At 38.1% G+C, this 18,866-nt stretch overlaps 1 protein-coding gene across 1 annotated transcript in view; it reads left to right on the forward strand.

Moving 5' to 3' along the window:
- LOC145482657 (5'-3' exoribonuclease 1-like) overlaps positions 1-18,866 on the forward strand; it is a 252,391-nt gene that overhangs the window by 172,269 nt on the left and 61,256 nt on the right. The window contains exons 29-30 of the mRNA XM_081461264.1: positions 10,272-10,355; positions 10,937-11,072. Of these exons, the coding sequence (XP_081317390.1) occupies positions 10,272-10,355; positions 10,937-11,072 (220 nt within the window). The remainder of the gene's footprint in view (positions 1-10,271; positions 10,356-10,936; positions 11,073-18,866) is intronic.

Consider the following 18,866-nt stretch of genomic DNA (forward strand, 5'->3'; position numbering starts at 1 on the left):
TGCACTGAACAAATAAACATTTAAATAAGCACTTTTTCAAATACACCATCGTCTTAAATGGCTAAAAATCATGAGATAAATATGGAAATGAAAAAAAGACAAACGATCTAGTTACCAGTTCAAGAAACATCTGCAGAATGTGGTCGCAATGCATGCCGGGAAGGGTCTTTGCACCTTGTGCGTGGGAAGACCTGGCGGTCGATACAAGACAAATTTTATAAGTCTAAAACCAGTTCTCGCTTTCCAAACTTTGACGCTAGCAATGCTTGACAAATGGGCCACAACTCACCAGAGGGTTTTTTCTTGGGCAAGAACTGCTCTTGGACTTTGCTGCCTGGATCAACCTGGGTTCAAACAACGATAACTCGATTATATCAGTTGCATTCAAAGTTACAGAATACATTTCGCTTCTTTAAAATGTGTTGATGACTTACGGGTTTATCGAGGCTTTATGATGCCTCTCAACCACCAGGCAGCTATAAATGGTACTTTAAAACAATGCTTAAGATACCACATCTCTTTTTTCCTCGATGGTATCCTTTGACGCTCGATCGATTCATGTGTTGTGTTTCACGTCACAATGACCGATGTCAACAATCTGTTCCCAGATTTCTGCTCTATATGCTGTGGGATTTGATTTTGATTTCATGCACTATAAACAGTCTGCCTGTTTGCTGTTCAACACTGGTATTTTCATCAAAAGTGAACTTTGTTGAAATTGCTCCAAATTGCGCATGCAGTTTTGTTTATGTATGTTTAGCAATGTCCCGTAATTTTTCCGGTTAAGTTTGCTTCATTTGCGAGATATCATGTATGCAGAAAAACACTCGCTTTTCCTAGCGGCGTGTTTCATGAAGGGTTTCGTGCTAAAAGGGCATATGTGACATTTTGGGCCAAGGATTGATTGAGCCAAGTTTTGGCAGACTGACTTGTTTTGACATGAAAAGCATCATTGTCTAATTGTTTTTGTTGATTTGCACTTTGTTTTCGAGAAATAACGTATGCAAGCCCGTGGCGACCAAGAATTTTGGTTTGTGTTTCGCTGCAAAGGAAAAATTTTATTGACACTTTTTGCGACCACATTTTTCTATATGGCGACTGAAAAAAAATTTCAGTCGCCAGTTGGCACCATCCGAAAGAAGTTAATTTCAGACCCTGAAACTGTGCAGTAAAATAATTCATACAGGGAGCAATTACAGGTTCAAATGCCAGTTTTTTTCCGTGGGAAATCACTCAATTTGCTAACCAAAGGACTTGCTTTACTGGCCATGTTATCTATTCATGGAGTTTTTTTGATATGATGCTGGACGGATTTTTCTTTCTACTCACGTACATACATGCATACATACTTTATTTTTACTCTAGGACCTGGAGCTTTTTAGGCTCCTACCTTGTAGCTAATGGGTCAAGTTTAAAATAACATGTTTGCACAACACATTAAAAGAATAAAATTCAATTCAGAGACAAAAAAAACATCCATGTAGGAAAAATATATACGTAGTAGTCTGGAGGTCAGGAGATCGCTTGGCAAGTACTCAAAAATGCCATCTGACAAAGCGCATGGTTTGCAGCTCGAAACCTTTTAGCCTTTTGCCATTTTGGTCATTTTGGGACGTGCTCTCGTGTGAGTAATTTTGCTCCTCTGATGCAAGTATTTTTTTAGCGCAATAAAGGAATGAAGATGTTTGTAATAACTCAAATCCTAAGGACAGATCCTTCGATATCAGAGTAGCCCTCGACTTGCTAGAGTAATGATTTCTTGTAAGTGAATGATAGTTGCAAAATTTATGTTGTGTCACGCAACATACAAACTTCTCATAATCTATCTGATCCGATTTTGTTTCATGACTTGGCTTTAAAGCCATTTTGATTTGCTATCAAAACGAGGAGTTCAGCAATTAATTGTATCCAAGGTAGCCACATGCAGTCCTCGACTGCCTATTTTTATAATTTAGTAGCATCTAAACCTGAAGAAGGCTGGTCTGGCCTGCTGAAATATTGTTTTAAATACACAACATTGTGTTAGCCTTGCAGTAGTCTTTGATTTCTCATCGTTTTACTTTTCAAGTTTGACTGATTAGATCTCCTGTGAGATCCAACGTTCAATCAAGCAGGATCTTTGTTCATGGTTTTGCAGATTATTTAGTTTGTTATTTTCATAGCACTGGTAAGTTTTTCATGTTGAGTTATCCACGTTCAACCACCATCAAGTTAAGTTTAGATTAAAGTTGTGTTCTCTATACTTGGCTTGTTTATTTTAGTGCATTGATCTGAACTGCGAGTGGGAGGTGAAATGTACATTAACTTGAAAAGAAATTCCCAAATTCTTGATTTTGATAAGCTTAAATGATTTTTACTCTGTCTTATGTTTACACTTTTGCTTCCTGATTGAAAAGATAACAAAGGGAAAGAAACTCATTGGAACACATTATTTATGGGTTGACAGATTTTTTGGATCAACACTGGAAATGCATGCAAAAGAGGCTACTTATTTTGATGTTTTTTAGTGCAATAAATACAGAGACAAGTGGTTCCACATTGGAAAAGAAGTGCTGTCCCATATGAAAGCTTTACCTATAGCCTTGAGTGAAATGCAATGAGAAAGGTCTGTAAGCTCATACTAAAAAGGTCTTGAATACATGCAAATTTTCCCAGTAATCTTCTCGGCAGGCAGACGAACATCACCATCAACATCCAGGTTGGGGGGAGTACTCTGATTTTTAGGGCAGGAGTGTCCACTGTGACCCAAGAACCCTTAGCCTTTACCACTCCATGATCAGCTGCAATTTTGCCACCCTAGTTATTCTGGATGTATGTCTTTGTAATAATTGAAGGGTTTCGTGCGAAAAGGGCGTATCTGACATTTTGGGCCGATTTTTATTTTTTGTAGGATCGAGCTCATTTTTGGCAGAGTTACTTGTTTTGACATGAAAAGCATCGTTGCATAATTGTTTTTGTTGATTTGCGCTTCATTTTCAAGATATAACGTATGCAAAAAAACTAAAAGGTTTTGAGCTGCAAACCATGCGCTTTGTCAGATGGCATTTTTGAGTACTTGCCAAGCGATCTCCTGACCTCCAGACTACTATGTATATATTTTTCCTACATGGGTGGTTTTTTTCTCTGAAGTGAATTTTATTCTTTTAATGTGTTGTACAAACATGTTATTTCAAACTTGACCCATTAGCTACAAGGTAGGAGCCTAAAAAGCTCCAGGTCCTAGAGTAAAAATAAAGTATGTATGCATGTATGTACGTGAGTAGAAAGAAAAATCCGTCCAGCATCATATCAAAAAAAAATCCATGAATAGATAACATGGCCAGTAAAGCAAGTCCTTTGGTTAACAAATTGAGTGATTTCCCATGGAAAAAAACTGGCATTTGAACCTGTAATCGCTCGCTGTGCGAATTATTTTACTGCACAGTTTCAGGGTCTGAAATTAACTTCTTTCAGAAGGCGCCAACTGGCAACTGAATTTTTTTTTTCAGTCGCCATATGGAAAAATGTGGTGGCCAAAAAGTGTCAATAAAATTTTTCCTTTGCAGCGAAACACAAACCAAAATTCTTGGTCGCCACAGGCTTGCCAGCAAAATATTTGCAATCGATGTAATCAGGAATCAAACCAGTGCTGAAATCATCTTTTGACCACTTTGACAGATCTACATTTCCACCTTTTAACGTCCAGGGAATATCTAAATCTTCATCTGATTTCTTCGCAGATGTTCTGTCTCCACTTTGTAATAAATTACGGAAAGATTTCAGAACATCTTTGGACACCTCATTGCCTGAATAAATATTCATGGCGAAAGAATGCATGGGGCCTCTTGCGCCCACACAACATATGTCATGGGAAACTGCTGGAAAAAAACATGGCAGCGAAGCTTCGCACTGATCGTAGCGGTAAAACGTTGTGATAGATTTATAATGGCAGGAAAATCAGTTTTATACTTCAAAAGCAACGGAAAGGTAAAAAGGAAGTGACCAATTGGCAGGCGCTTTGAATTTTATTTTAATCGATTTGGCTGCAAATCAAAGTTATTGTTTGTGTATTTATCATGGCATAAAATAGTTAATCACCCGCTGGCAACCAGTTGTGAAATTCTGGTCACCAGTGCAAAATTTTTAGTCGCATTGGCGACCAGGAAAGCACAATTTCAGACGCTGCAGTGGGTCTCCGATCAGCCAGTGGTTCATACCTAACAACCATGATATTATAGATGTTTTACTTCATGAATTATTCACAAGTGTCTAGTTGGCAAAGTGTTAAGGTTTGTGCCCAAGGATCAGGTGTTAGTGGGTTGAGGCTGGTGGTTCGAATCCTATTACAGACTCTTTTTTTGTCTTTCGAGCTTCTTCTTTTTCTTTCGAGCTACTAGCTAGCAGATGGTTTGCGTTTATAAAGGTACAGGAACATAGAACTGTTCAAGCCATAAAGCACTGTAATCATAAAAGAAAGTGAGACGGTATGGAAATTTGAAACGTTCGCAGAAGAAAAAACGTCTCTCAATCGCGAAAGTTTTTGTTCAAGACCGCTGTGAAAGCGGTCGTTGGATCGAATTAAACATTCACTTTTGTTTTATACTGAATGGCCTTTAATTTGGGAGCACTTGTTCGACATCAGTTCATTGCTTTGGTAGCCTTCTGATTCATCGACTGACAGGGACCGTCGATGCTCTGATTGGCCACTAACACTATCCGGTGATTATGCGTGTATGAACGCACTCTGATTGGCTTTGGAAACTATTCAAGGATTAAGTTTACATGGAAGGGCTATGAAAACTATCTGAACGTTAAGGTTACAGACAGACTTATAAAGGTGATAACATTTGTGGCTACTCCTCTTTGAGACTGGTAGCCTTAAAAGTGAAATTACAATATTATATAATGGTGCCAATGTTTGTCCTGTTTTCAATAGCTGTTTTGTTCATTAAGAACTGTTCATTTCAATCATATAAGTTCATTAAGGTTGTCCTGATATGCTTCTGGGTCGACAAATAAGACACATTCTCATCAAAGCTCACCACATTAGCATGAGATTTAATCATTTTCATTTTCCAGGAAGCTCGAATTTATATACCCCCTATGAACTTGAGGGGTCAAAGAGCATCGAAAGAGCAAACGCTCATCTCCTCATCATGTTTATCGCCTGAACGAGTCGAAGGTTCATGAAATTCAGCCTTCAAGTTGGCCACTTCAATGTAGCACAACACCTAATATTAATGGTTGTATAAAAGCTACAAAATCATTAATTTGGGCTGGCACAAAGCACGCTTTGAGTAGTAACCACTTAGACACGAGCAAGGCTCGTGCTGACTGTGCGGTTACTATTCCAACATGGCATCGGACTTGGGCACTCTCCTTCAAGCTGACTAATTATGAACAGTGTCTACACCTGAGTGGGTGAGTGATTTAGTGAATGAGTGATTGAGTAACACATCTGCATATCAGAGTTCCGGCAACAAATTCATTTTTACACATCATGTATCCATGAGTTTAAAAAGGCCAATGGATGAACAACTTCTGGAGCTACATGTATGTATTTAAAAATTGCAAATTTATTAAAAATGTTTCGGTCTTCAGACCTTCATCGGTTTACAGCACTGGAACAAAGGAATTTTGCAACTTTTACAAGCCTAGCTTGTTTACATCAAAGTGAAAAACAGAACAAATTCCTATGAGAGGGCCCTTGAACAACACTGCAATGTACAATATATTAACGTCTACCAAAAAAATCCCTGAAAAAAGCCCTGGAATAATCAAAATGTCTTAATAAAGTGCCACTGAAATGAAATTTTTGTCTGAGATTTTTGTTTAATAATTAAGTTTAAACCTTACTTGGAAACACTGCCGACTTTTTTTATGCGTGCGGTAAGTGAAAACTGCTTTTCCAGCTTTTTGAAGATGGCTGGTTGAGCCCAAAAATGGTGGCCATCATCTGGTCGTATAACTCTCATGCTGTGCTGAAAATTTAGATTGATTGTGGGAGAAGAGACTAGTGTTCTAGTCTCCCAAAAAACCATCTTTAGGACATCTCAGAGCTGTAAAACAGTTAATAACAGTAGCCTTACACACTGTGGAGGAGGAGAGTCGATTCTGTGGCCTTTCAGTCTATCAAATGGATATTTTCAGGATATTTTAGGTCAGCCTGAGCAATTGAGTGTGATGCGTTCATGGAAACAATTCTAGTTCTTAAATCGCAAAATGATCAGGACGCATAGTCAAATGGCCAGCACTCAATTAAACATGATCTCCTTCATAAAATAAAAATGACATGAATACTGGAGAAAGCAGCTTTTGAAAATATTATCTGGAGTGCTACGGCAGGAATCACAGCAACAATGCTTTGAGTCTTGACTTGATAGCCTCGGGCCACAAGCTGCCTTTCATTGAACGGGAAGGTTTGGCTTTGAATATTCTGCTAAAGTTTACATAGCTGATTCGCATGCAACTTCACTCTAACATTTCAATCAAAAATTCAAGGAAATGCTATTTGATAACTCCTCAGTGGTTGACTTAGCTCTGGACACTTCAAATTGACAGGCAACCAAACACAGTTTGTAATACGGATGTCTGTCTTCACCTTTCGTCCAGTTATATCAATCTGCTACATCCTACAAGTTATCGCAACAGCAACAATTCAAGAAACATTCTTCTTTCTGAGGGGAGCACACTAAGGCTAAACTAAGCTGCTAAGTTCCTTGTTTTCGGGAAACAAGAGAAAGCGTGACAGTGTTGGCAGTGAAAGGTGATATATGCAAATTATTTCAAATTCTTCTGTTTAAAGATTTTAAGGAAAACGACCACTTTTTTAAGTTTAAAAGACATGTTTCGACAGAACTTCTGTCGTCTTCAGTTGAATGAATGATTACAAAGCAAGTTGAATAATAAGTAGGCAAAAATGCTAATTAAGACAAATAGCATTTTTGCCTACTTATTATTCAACTTGCTTTGTAATCATTCATTCAACTGAAGATGACAGAAGTTCTGTCGAAACATGTCTTTTAAACTTAAAAAAGTGGTCGTTTTCCTTAAAATCTTTACGTGTCTGCTGCTATCTAGACCTTCTGTTTAAACCTTGGAACAGAGCCTAAAAAGTGACATTCTCACAAATTACTTTGAACTTGGATACTATAAAATAAAGATCATGGACATAAGTATATGTTAAAAGAACTCAGCAATTCATCAGCTATAAAATGTTGGTAGATACGCATGAAAGAAGCAAAATTCCCACTTTGTTACACTTATACATGTGCAGCGGTAAAGCAAACTCTGTGCAGATCAGAATGTCCATGGATTCTCTTCATCTGCCACAACAACTCTCACTTACTATTATGATAAAATGATGCCTTCTGTATGCAATCGAGGACTCAACCCAATTCAAATCTTGTGGACCGTAAATAACTTTGCAATTGTGCAGATGGTTGATGTGCTTACCACTTTTACTGTAGTAGAGTTGCTGAGGAGAAATTCAACCTTGTTGATATAAAGCGTGAGAATCCAAATTTCAAATCAGTATAGCGCATTTAGGCTTGAAGTCTTGATATAAAGGATGCCACTCTCGTCTTTGAAGTCTCCAATTGTGTACTCAAGATGTTCGAAAGGTGTACTAAACTGTTCTAATCTGTCACATTCATTTTGGTTAATCTAAACTCGTTGGCTCCCTCCAACATCTATAATGTGTATTTTCTGTCAAGGCTGGACAGAAATTACAAGGTAGAAAATTAGTGGGTAATGCCAATATGAAGAATTAACTCAAATAAATCAAGTGAAACTATGAGAGAATCTATTGTGCTCCCTGTGTGTATACTACCAGTGATGTAACAAGGTCCTTAAACTCCAGAGCCTGGACACAGTTTTGGTCCAAAAAGTGGATTTCAGCAGCTAAAAACAGCACTTTTGTTACAATTTGACAAAAATAAAGTTCATGGTGATTATAAGCACGTTTGAAACTATAGATTGGGCCAATAAAATAGGATACAAAAATTTTGTTTCGGTGGCACTTTAATCATAGAAAAAGGCCCAGTTACACAATGTGAATCATTACGAATTAAAATGAATTCTGTACTTTGAATGAAATTCTTGTCCACTGTTAAGGCCATGAGGCGATAGCGTCAATAGTTGGGCACTCCAATAAGCTTCCTTTGTAATAAGAAATTTGTCAGCTTTTGTGCAATTGTGGTTAATTTGGTTGATGCATTGAAAGGAAAAATCCAGTAGCGAATGTGGGGTGCTATTGAAGTGAACTGTGACTTCACAAGGTTTCCATTTGTGACCATGGATGATTTATGGTTTCTAAATCTCACTTTAATTCTGTTGATGTTGAGCCAATGTACTGAAGAAATGTAGGTAGTTAGTTACTTAGTAAGTTTTTATTAGAAGGTTTTATTATTCCTAGTTTTTATTTTGATTTTAACAGCTTAGTTTTTTTATTAGTTATTTTATTTTACTCAGGTTTGTAAAGCGCTATTGGATAGCAATAGAAATAGCACTATATAAATAAGGTATTATTATTATTATTATTATTATTATTATTATTGGTGAATATAAGAATTGGACATTCTGATTGGTCGAAAAGCTCATCATATGACGCTATATTCACCCCGCTAGAGCTTGGTTACTAAGCTCACCATCTTTGCCATCTCGGCAAGTAAACATGGCAGACATTTGCTGAATGAAGTTTTCATTTATTCAAAAGACATCACTCCAAGTCCAGGATATTTGAAAGGATGGAGAATTTTCAAAATGACTGCTGTCGCCCTTGGACCAAAAATCTTTCAAGAACTCGTATTCAAGGCTTTTAAGAATCCTAAACGCAGTGGTTACGTTGATCGCCAGCAGGTCAGATTGATTGACCAAAATTCATTTTTCTTCAAACCAAAGCTACTCATTTGTAGGCGATGATGACAACTGTGAAGAAGTCAACAACGATAACACAAAGGTACCGGATGAATTTATTTTTCATAGTGTTTCGCTCATTTGTTTTACTGTCGAACTGGATAAGTAAATTGCTTGACAATCGATGTACATGTAAGCTTATTATTAGAACTACCGCTGCATATGTGTATGCACAAGAACAATTGCGTCTATGTTTTTGTGTTTCTATGTTTTAGTCCGTTATTTTGTAGTCCTTGATATTCACCTCTGAAAATTATACTAAAACAGCTATCCAAATTGGTGGATATTCACCAATGTTCACTTCGCCTTTGGCGAATAATTGTTAATTATTATTATTATCATTATCATTATCATTATTATTGCTATTATTATTCCTGGTAAGAGACCAAATCAATTACGTTTTTGGAGTCACAATTGAAAATTGGGTCTAATGACATAAGATTTACCTGTTTTTAAGCTAGTAAAATCTCTGGACATAAAATAATTTTTACTTGGATCACATCTGTTTTTGTCACATTTAAAGCAACCTCCCTCAAGTGGATTGGTGTTTTGCAAGGTCATAGGTTCAAATTTAGAAGGTGCTAAAATTACTTTGAGATTTTTGGATTTGCAGTACGATGGAATGATGAAATTTTTTGGAAAATTCTTTTAATTTAAGATTAGATTCCAAAAATGTAGTTGTTTTTTGATGATGCAATTTAGGTTGCGCCAGTGTGGGTTGAAAGTTGTTACAAATGTGTTTATAATCAAGCCCTGATTTTTTGCTTGGGTAAATGTTTCCCTGGAATAATTGAAGCTATAGAAAATTGTTGTCAATTAGGTTTACTGGATAGCCTCGGTTCACCAAATAACCTTGGTATTCTTCACATCTTTTGCTTAAAAAACTCATCTTGGGAGCAGTTCCTCCTCAATCTTAAGGCAACCACAATAGCAAGGCTTTAAATACATGTTGTGGATGGGAACTGGAGAGGGGTGAGGTATAAATGACTCTCTGTTGGTTTGGAATACACATCAGTTCTATTGAAACCAGGAATGCCTTAGGCCTCAAAAGCCTCCCGCCTTAGAAACTTTCACTCAACATGTCAGATCTCTCTATCCCACCATTATATTTGAACTTGTATTCTCTGACAGTCATCTCAATGTTTTAGATGTCACTTCACATCTAACTGACCGGTTTTGAAATCAGGCAATTCCGTTGACCATGAATAGACTGAGTAATAATATTGAGACTCTGCTTTTGAAAAATGATGGTTGTAAACTTAGAACCTGTGATGGAAGCTATCAGATTGCAAGTAAAGGCACTGAAAGGCTGGGATGCAATGAATTTACCTAAAGGGCACTCTTTCTAACATAAGAATACCTGTTTTTTAACCTAGGTTTCCTAAGCTTTTTGAATACCTGGCTAAGATGTCCTCAAATGATCGCTGCTTTGCAAAGGATTTGGATAAAGATGGAAATGGGTGAGGTCCTTTGTTATTCCATTATTCAGAGTTAATGACCTATTGTTTGATTAAGTCAACACTTACGATTTCTTCCAAACACATGCCATGAAAATTTAATTTTACAATTAACTTTTTTCTGTTACGGCTATGGCAGGTATAGTTCAGAGATTAAAACTCACATACATGTAGGTATCTCTCAGATAGAAATTTTACTTCCTTGTTCATGGTTGTTTGCCAGTGGAGATGTTTGCAAAGACGGTTTTATAGAGTATTTGATTTGAGAGAAGTACCTTGTTGTTACTTATTTTCACAAGACCTAATTTTGGCAAAATTAACCACATGAAATGTTATACCCTGCTATACAATTCTTTAATCAACATGGATGATAAGTATTTACAACCTCTTAACTCGCATGAGGGAAAGCACTACAGTACAGTGCAAAAATAAATTATGCACGTGCAAGAAGTAGCACAAGCAGTTCTTGCACCACAGGAACATTCAAGCGGGCACAAGAAGTGAAGATGCAGTATTTTGCATTTTACTTGCAAGAACTTTTCCAGCAGAGCATGAAAGTAACTTGAGATAAATGTTCTTCACAGGTCCAAGCCTTTATCAGAAGTACAAGGCTGGCTGAAAACGGTACCTGCACTCAACTTAGAGCCAGTAAAATGCGGCAGCATCAGTTTAGATGAGCCAGTTGTTGAAGCTATTGAGGAGGCAGTGCAACAAACTAAGGTAAAACCATCCTGTGGAAGTAGTACTCAATGCACACTACTAAGTCATGCTCTGGAAATTTGTAAAACATTTTTGTACTGGTCTTACATGAGGGTGTCAATGGGGTTGACTGCTAACCGTCAAAATGGCCAAAAAATTGACTGTCAACCGTCGAAAACACAATATTTTTATCGTCAACCTTCAAATGAGCAAGCCAATATTAGCCATCAAATGGCTCAGATACCAGTAATAATTATTAAGTACTAAACGATTGACTTACACGTATATGGGGTCAAGTTTTGATGTTCAGAAATGATCACTTTAATATGTCACAAAAATACATTTATATGCAAGTCCTTAACTTCTAGTCTCAGGTAAAAATGGTCAGCAACAGAACTGACTTCTGTCTGGAAACACTTCCGGTGTCCTAAAACTTTAGTTATTCATTTATGAATGATGTTATAGTAGTTACAAATCACGTCATATTTTAAATGGGTCGATTTGCATAACATTGCCGTTGCTGTTCGTTTAATTTTACAAAGCATGATGTCAAGTGCTGTACAGGTGGTCATTAGTATATATCGAAGAGTTAGGGAAAAACGGATCAAGATATGTAAAGCACATATTTCAGTCACGGCAGACAGTATGAAACAAGGTATCGACAATTTCAAAAAACACCTTGCCAACTTATTCAGACTCAAAGAGAAAGCCATTAAACTTTCCCGGGTTATTTGACCTAAAACTTTACCATCTGGTGAAGGAAAACAGCACGGCAGAAAACTACAGCATTCTAACACAGCAGCAGCTTGACTTAGAGTTGCCCCACAGTTTGGCAGTTGAAAGCGACAGCAAGCTAAATGGTGAGTATACTTTTCATTCTCATTTAACATTTACAGTAATGTTGTTTTGAGTTGTTAATAATACACTTGAAAAACTTACTTGATCCTGATTGGCAAAAAGGAGTACAGTTTTTTTTACATCATGTGTGTAAAGAAATATGTTGAAAGTTACAAAAGTCCCTGGAAGTATTTTTTGGACTTCAATCAGAAGAAATAGTAGGAAATTATACATTACTCTTCCTGTCATGTACAGACAGTGTTTGCAAGCCTGGTCTTCTATGATTAATAGTGACTCATCATCTTATGAAGGGATAACAAATCAAATTATCTGGAACAACAGGTATATTTTAAGTGAGGGGAAATCCATTTTTTGCCAGTTTCCATAACCTAGGACTTCTTAAGGTTAGGGACCTGGTTTCTAAGGAGGGTGTTTTTGAGTTATTTTTTTTTGTAAAAAAAATACGTCTTAATCAACAGTTCTGGGCTGTGTTATAAACGGATCAATGGATGAGTGCGTGAGAGATGTACAGTATTGTGCAAAAGTAATGAGAGCATAATTCAACGAAATTTGCGAATTTCGGGGCTTTTCGACGAAAAATGGCGAAGTTTTGTTCACCTCGAAAGTTGGAAGAAAATTCAACGAATTTTCCCGCTGCTCATTGTTTTAGTCGAAGCGAATTTTCGAGCAGTAATTCGTGTCTACTGATAATTTGGCCCGATTTTTCGCGCGAAAATTCGCTCTCCTTGAATTTTCCTGCGAACTTTCTAGCAAAAATTTGCTCTGTTCCTTAAGTTTCCCATCAATTCCCAGCAGTAAGATGAATTAAGCCAGAGCAAAACAAGAACATGCGTGATAAAAGCATTAATATCATTGTGAGTGATAGTAATATCTCAAAGCCTTTTCTCACAAACTTACCTTGCTTATGTCCAGAGAAAGCTGGTATCACTTTGTTTGTTGCAGTCTTAAAGCTCGCAAGCTCAAATGGTCTGTTTGCCAACATGTTTTCATTGAACAAGAAATGCTACTCGCGGAAGTGCTCACGGTGCAGCCACAACGAACCCAGGCTCTGTGCGACCTTGCAATATTACCGTCGAAGGTTCGAAGCTATTATCAAACTACCGTATTTTCCCATGTATAAGTCGACCTTTCAGGACCTAAAAATCAGTCCAAAAATTCGCCCTCGACTTATACATGGGTCAAAACTTGAGATCCAAGCGCCTGTCAAATAATCAGCATAATAATTCTCTTTCAATGTTAACAAACATGTGATAAACAGCAGCACAGTTTACAACGTACATTCGCTTAGCGATCTGTCTCTCTATATCAGAGCTTCAAGTTAAAATGCATCAACATTTATCCGTTAAAGTTTAACCCTAATGTTGTAGACACTCACTGGCTCAATTTTGTCATAAAGAACCAATATTTTTCCTTTAAATAAAGCTGTAGTAAAGCCGCTCGGAGAAAACATCTTTTACGTTTCGAACTTCTCTGCTAGGTAACCTGGCAGGATACGAGTGCGAGGACTTCTGTACCAGTACTTGACCAATTTCAAGGCTTGACTACCAAGTTCCCAACACACGCTTTGCACTTTGTTTATGGCATCGTTCTGAAAGTCGTGAGCTTCTTTGGTGTTTTGCCTGTCTTATAAAGCCACTTTTAATCTCTTCACACTTAAATTTGAAATCCTTACGTTTGATTTTCGTGAGCATTTTACAAAAATTATCGTCGAAAAGCCCGCATGCACACGTGTTGCTAAACTGGGTAAAATGCTCGTATACATGCCATAATAAGCTTTAAAACTGTGCATTGAAACATGCTGTGATTTGTTTACATATCTGTGGTAGCTGAAAGATAATTTTAAGAAATACAAGATAAGTTTTCCAAGAAATTCTTACCCGGAAATTAAGAAAATCTAGTTTTTGGCCTCAAAAATTGGGGGTCGACTTATACACGGGATCGACTAATACACAGGTAAATACGGTATTCAGGCCAGTCTCTTACAGATCTGTTTAACTCGGCTGAAGACTTTTTAACTCGTAGTTTTAGTAACATTCAAGCGATATTGATTGTTATAAATCAGTTATGCTTCCTCCCCCCATTAGTGTTCATACAAAAAATCTTAGCAGGAGGGTTAGCGTAGCAGAGAACTGTCATCCTAAATAATGCGGTGCTCTTGCATGGAAAATAATTCTAGGTGAGGTATTGAAATAAGTGACAACACACACAAGTGAAGGTAAACTTTTATTTAGACTTTGGCAAATTGACCAGTAGGACGTTGGCGAAGCGACTTAGGACATTGGCCAATCTACCTGAGACGTTGGCAAATGAAACGTTGGCGAACCAACTCATTGATGATACGACCGGATACCGTGTCTTTCCCTTTTGCACTTGCCATCCGAACATCTCTACACTTTTCCTTCCCTAATCCCATTGTTTTGCACTTCCAACATGCTCAAGCACAGTCGCATGTCTCCATGTCTTATTTACGAGTGTGAAATAAAGAGGGATTGTCACGAATAATATGTTATCCATCATGGCAGGCGGACAAGAACATGGCAAACACGATAACAGCTGAGGGGACTGCGCACGTGGAGGCCTGGCACTAGACAAACATGTCTGCTTGTCCATTGATCACTGAATTTGATGTCACTTTGGATGAAATTTGAGGTGAAGTAGGCCTTCAAAAAGACTTTATTAAGAATTTTACTTTCGTTTGAGTTTACCTGAACTAGCGGTCTGCCTTTTGTACCTGCCTTCCTGGCACGGTGACGTGGCAAAGCTTAAGTTGGCAAGTTCGTGTCATTGAAAACGATCAAAGGATTCAAATTCTCTACGTTCTTTGCCATGAAAGACGGATTAACACATTAACAACAGCGACTTTTATAGAGGAGTAAAGCGTCAACGTGACCGCAGTTTGTTCACAAGAGAATGATACATTGATGGCTCAATACTTGTCAGTGCACTGCACTGCGATATTTCGCATACTGCAAGCGGAATTATCCCTCTGCAGGTAAGGAATTGTCGTTCTGGTCTTGAAAATGCCGCAAATTTTCGTCCTTTGTTTTAAAGAAATAACGCTCAAGACGTTGCGAAAAGACGCTTGAATTTTCGGGTGAACTTTCTTCGAAATTTTGCAGAGACAAAGAACGAAATTTGCGCATTTCACTCTCATTACTTTTGCACAATACTGTACGTATGTCACACCAATTAGATTGGGGCTACTAAAAACAACCAATCAAGTTGCCACTTGTAAAGGTGAATCATGTGTGGGAAGATTTCATCCCAATTTTAGAAGGGCCATCTTTGTTTTTCTACAAACAGAAACAGGTATTCTTGTATTGGCCTTATTCTGATATTGCCAATGCTGTGTTTACTATCGTTAAGCCCAGTACTTTGTTGATGGGTTTCAAAAGAGTTCAGAATTTGATAAAAGCAAAATAAATTTGCATCACGCAATCCTGACGCAATAAAAAAAATTATGCGAAAACCATTTAATGGATTAAATCAAGAAATGAAGAAGCTAGTCATAAAAGGGGATAAGTGACAATTTTGGTTGCTTTTCTTTTTTCGTGCTCCAAATTAGCTGAATTTTTGCATGTGGTCTTCAATGTAATAGAAAAACGTGTTCCTGTATTTTGCCGCTGGTTTTTGCTTCACTTTATAAAGGCGCCGCTAGGAAAACCGAGTGGTTTTTTGCATACGCAATATCCTGAAAACGAAGCAAAGTTTAGCGGAAAAACTATGAGACATTGCTAAACATACCTAAACAAAACTCTATGCGAAATTTGGAGCGTTTTCGACAAAGTTCACTTTTGATTAAAATATCTAACACCCTTTTCCCGCCGAGGCTGCAAACAAACGAAGCTGGGCCTTTGTTCTGATAAACAGAGCCGATCCTTTGTTATAATAACCAAGCCAAGCCTTTGTTATAAGTCAAAGTCTCGCCACGGTTTATCATAACAAAGGATCAGCCCGCCGTGACCGCAGGGACTTTGATCTCACTTAGAAAGCAGCAAAATGTCAATTTCACGCAATGTATAAGGTCAAAAAAGGTTTAAATGTTGATATCACGTTAACGCGTGACGACAAGGAGGTTGATTTCACTCAGAAACCAGCAAAATGTCAATTTCACGCAACGCATAAGCTTAACGATGTTGATTTCAGGTCTAAATGGGTTAAAATGTTGATTTCACGTTAACGCGTGACCGCAAGGAGGTTGATTTCTCTTAGAAACCAGCAAATGTCAATTCCACGCAACGTATAAGCTCAAAAATGTTGATTTTAGGTCAAAAAGGTTTAAATGTTGATTTCACGTTAATGTGTGATGGCAAGGAGGTTGATTTCACTCAGAAACCAGCAAAATGTCAATTTTACGCAGCGCATAAGCTCAATGATGTTGATTTCAAGTCTAAATAGGTTAAAATGTTGATTTCACGTTAACGTGTGTCGGCAAGGATGTTGGTTTCACTTAGAAACCAGCAAAATGTCAATTTCATGCAGCGCATAAGCTCAATGATGTTGATTTCAGGTCTAAATAGGTTAAAATGTTGATTTGACGTTAACGCATGACGGCAAAGAGGTTGATTTCTCTTAGAAACGAGCAAAATGTCAATTCCACGCAACGTATAAGCTCAAAAATGTTGATTTTAGGTCAAAAAAAGGTTTAAATGTTGATTTCACGTTGACGCGTGACGGCAAGGATGTTGGTTTCACTTAGAAACCAGCAAAATGTCAATTTTACGCAGCACATAAGCTCAATGATGTTGATTTCAAGTCTAAATAGGTTAAAATGTTGATTTGACGTTAACATGTGACGGCAAGGATGTTGGTTTCACTTAGAAAACAGCAAAATGGTAGGAGCCCATGATGGGCTCCTGAAAATGGTAATTTCACGCAACGTATAAGCTCAAAAATGCTGATTTCAGGTCAAAAAAAGGTGTAAATAAAAATAAAATGAAACAAATAAACATTTCAATAAGCACTTTTCGAAATACGGCAACGTCTTCAATGACTAAAAAATCACGAGATAAAACATAGTTTTCGACAAACGCGATCGTAGCTTTATGTCACGCACCGCCATAACTTCCAAGTTCAAAATGCCCTGGTACCTCTTATGCCTGATGAGGATAACAACTTTGGTGGCTGTTTAGTTTTGGATTTAAGAATTTGATGACTCCACATGAAAACGCTCTATAAATAGGGCTGACAGATTAACAGATTAACCCTTCTGCGCAACGTACGGGTCTCCATACATCTGCATGTCCCCTGATCCCAGAAATTCAAAACACTACAAATCATGCCAATTTGAAGTAAAATCAACGCAAACTGGATCACAGATCTGTTACAATCAATCGCCACTTGCTGGCCATTATTATGTTTAAATCTAGTTACCAGTTCGAGAAACGTCTGCAGAACGTAGGTGCAATGCATGCCAGGAAGGGTCCTTACGCCTCGTGCGCGGGAAAACATGGCAGTCGATACAAGACAAATTTTATAAGTCTAAAACCAGTTCTCGCTTTCCAAACTTTGACGCTAGCAACGCTTGGCAAATGGGCCACAACTCACCAGAGGGTATTTTTCTTGGGCAAGAACTGCTCTTGGACTTTAACGACTGCCTGGGTACATGCAGCAAAGCATCTAGTTGTAATTAAAACTGACTAATCAGTAACTCTTGTTCACACGGTCAGAATAAACAAACAAGAAGCTAATTTAGTGGCATGTCCAGAACTTTAACTTCCTATAAATGTTTGGATGTCTCTTTTTGTTAGTGTCTTCGGTGGCATTTTAATATCTTGCATTGATGGCAATTCTTTAAAACAAGTATTTTGAACAGAGATATGTGACAGGTAAACTCTTCAAATATTCCTGAAGCCTTCATGGCGGCAAGTTCAACTACAAATTAAGTAGATTAGACTTTGAGATGACACAGTGGTTCTTTCGCTTCGAAACAGATTCCTGGAGTGGTTCAAAGAGGTAAACTTACATATCTGATGCTTCCTTACCACCAGTATCTACAGGAAACCAACACATACTGATCAGTACCTAGCATATGATTCACACCACCCTCAGTCGGTAAAGCGCGGTATTGTGAAGTGTCTGTACGACCGAGCTAAACGTCTCGTTACCAAACCATCAGTAATCGCTGGAGAAAAGAAACATCTTTCATCTGTACTTGTTTCTAACGGATATCCCTCCTCGTTTGTACAGAAGATCACAAAGGCACGAACAACCCCAAGAAGAGAGCCTGTCGCGGAATTTAAATCCACCACTGTTTTACCTTATGTCCAAGGAGTTTCGGAGTCTCTCCGCCGCTGCCTAGAACAACAAGGCATTTGCACCGTCTTCAAGTCCGACACAACACTTCGGTCACACTTAGGGCGACCAAAGGACACCGTCAACCCGGCTAAACAAGATGGTGTTGTCTACAGGATTCCCTGGGAATGCAGCAAAGTCTACATTGGGGAAACAGGGAGATCTATGCAGGAGAGGAACAAAGAACATGACAGGGATACACAACTCGCACGTACCCGGACCTCTGCCGTTTCTGAACACACCCACGAGACCGGCCACTATCCTATCTGGAATGAGGTCAAGTTTATTGATCGAGATCCTCACTGGCACACACGTAGGGAAGCTATTCACATGAGACTTCACCCTAATAACATCAACAGGGATAGTGGAATTGAAATTCCTGAAGCATGGATGCCCACGATCAAGAAACACAACAACAGGAGAACAGTACAACAGCAGACCACTGAGGGAACAGCTACTTGTCGGAACAATAGAACAATAGGAGGATCGAAATGCACAAATCACAGCCGACCTTTGTGATATAAATGATACCGTGCAATCAGTCGACCTTATAACCTGAAGAAGTCTAGCAGTAAGCAGTCGAAACGTCACGATCTACATCTCAAATGACTACATCGTGAGACAAACGATAATATACTTTATTATTGTATCTACCACGATGAA

This window comes from Orbicella franksi, chromosome 3, assembly GCF_964199315.1.
Source record: "Orbicella franksi chromosome 3, jaOrbFran1.1, whole genome shotgun sequence".
NCBI lineage: Eukaryota > Metazoa > Cnidaria > Anthozoa > Scleractinia > Merulinidae > Orbicella > Orbicella franksi.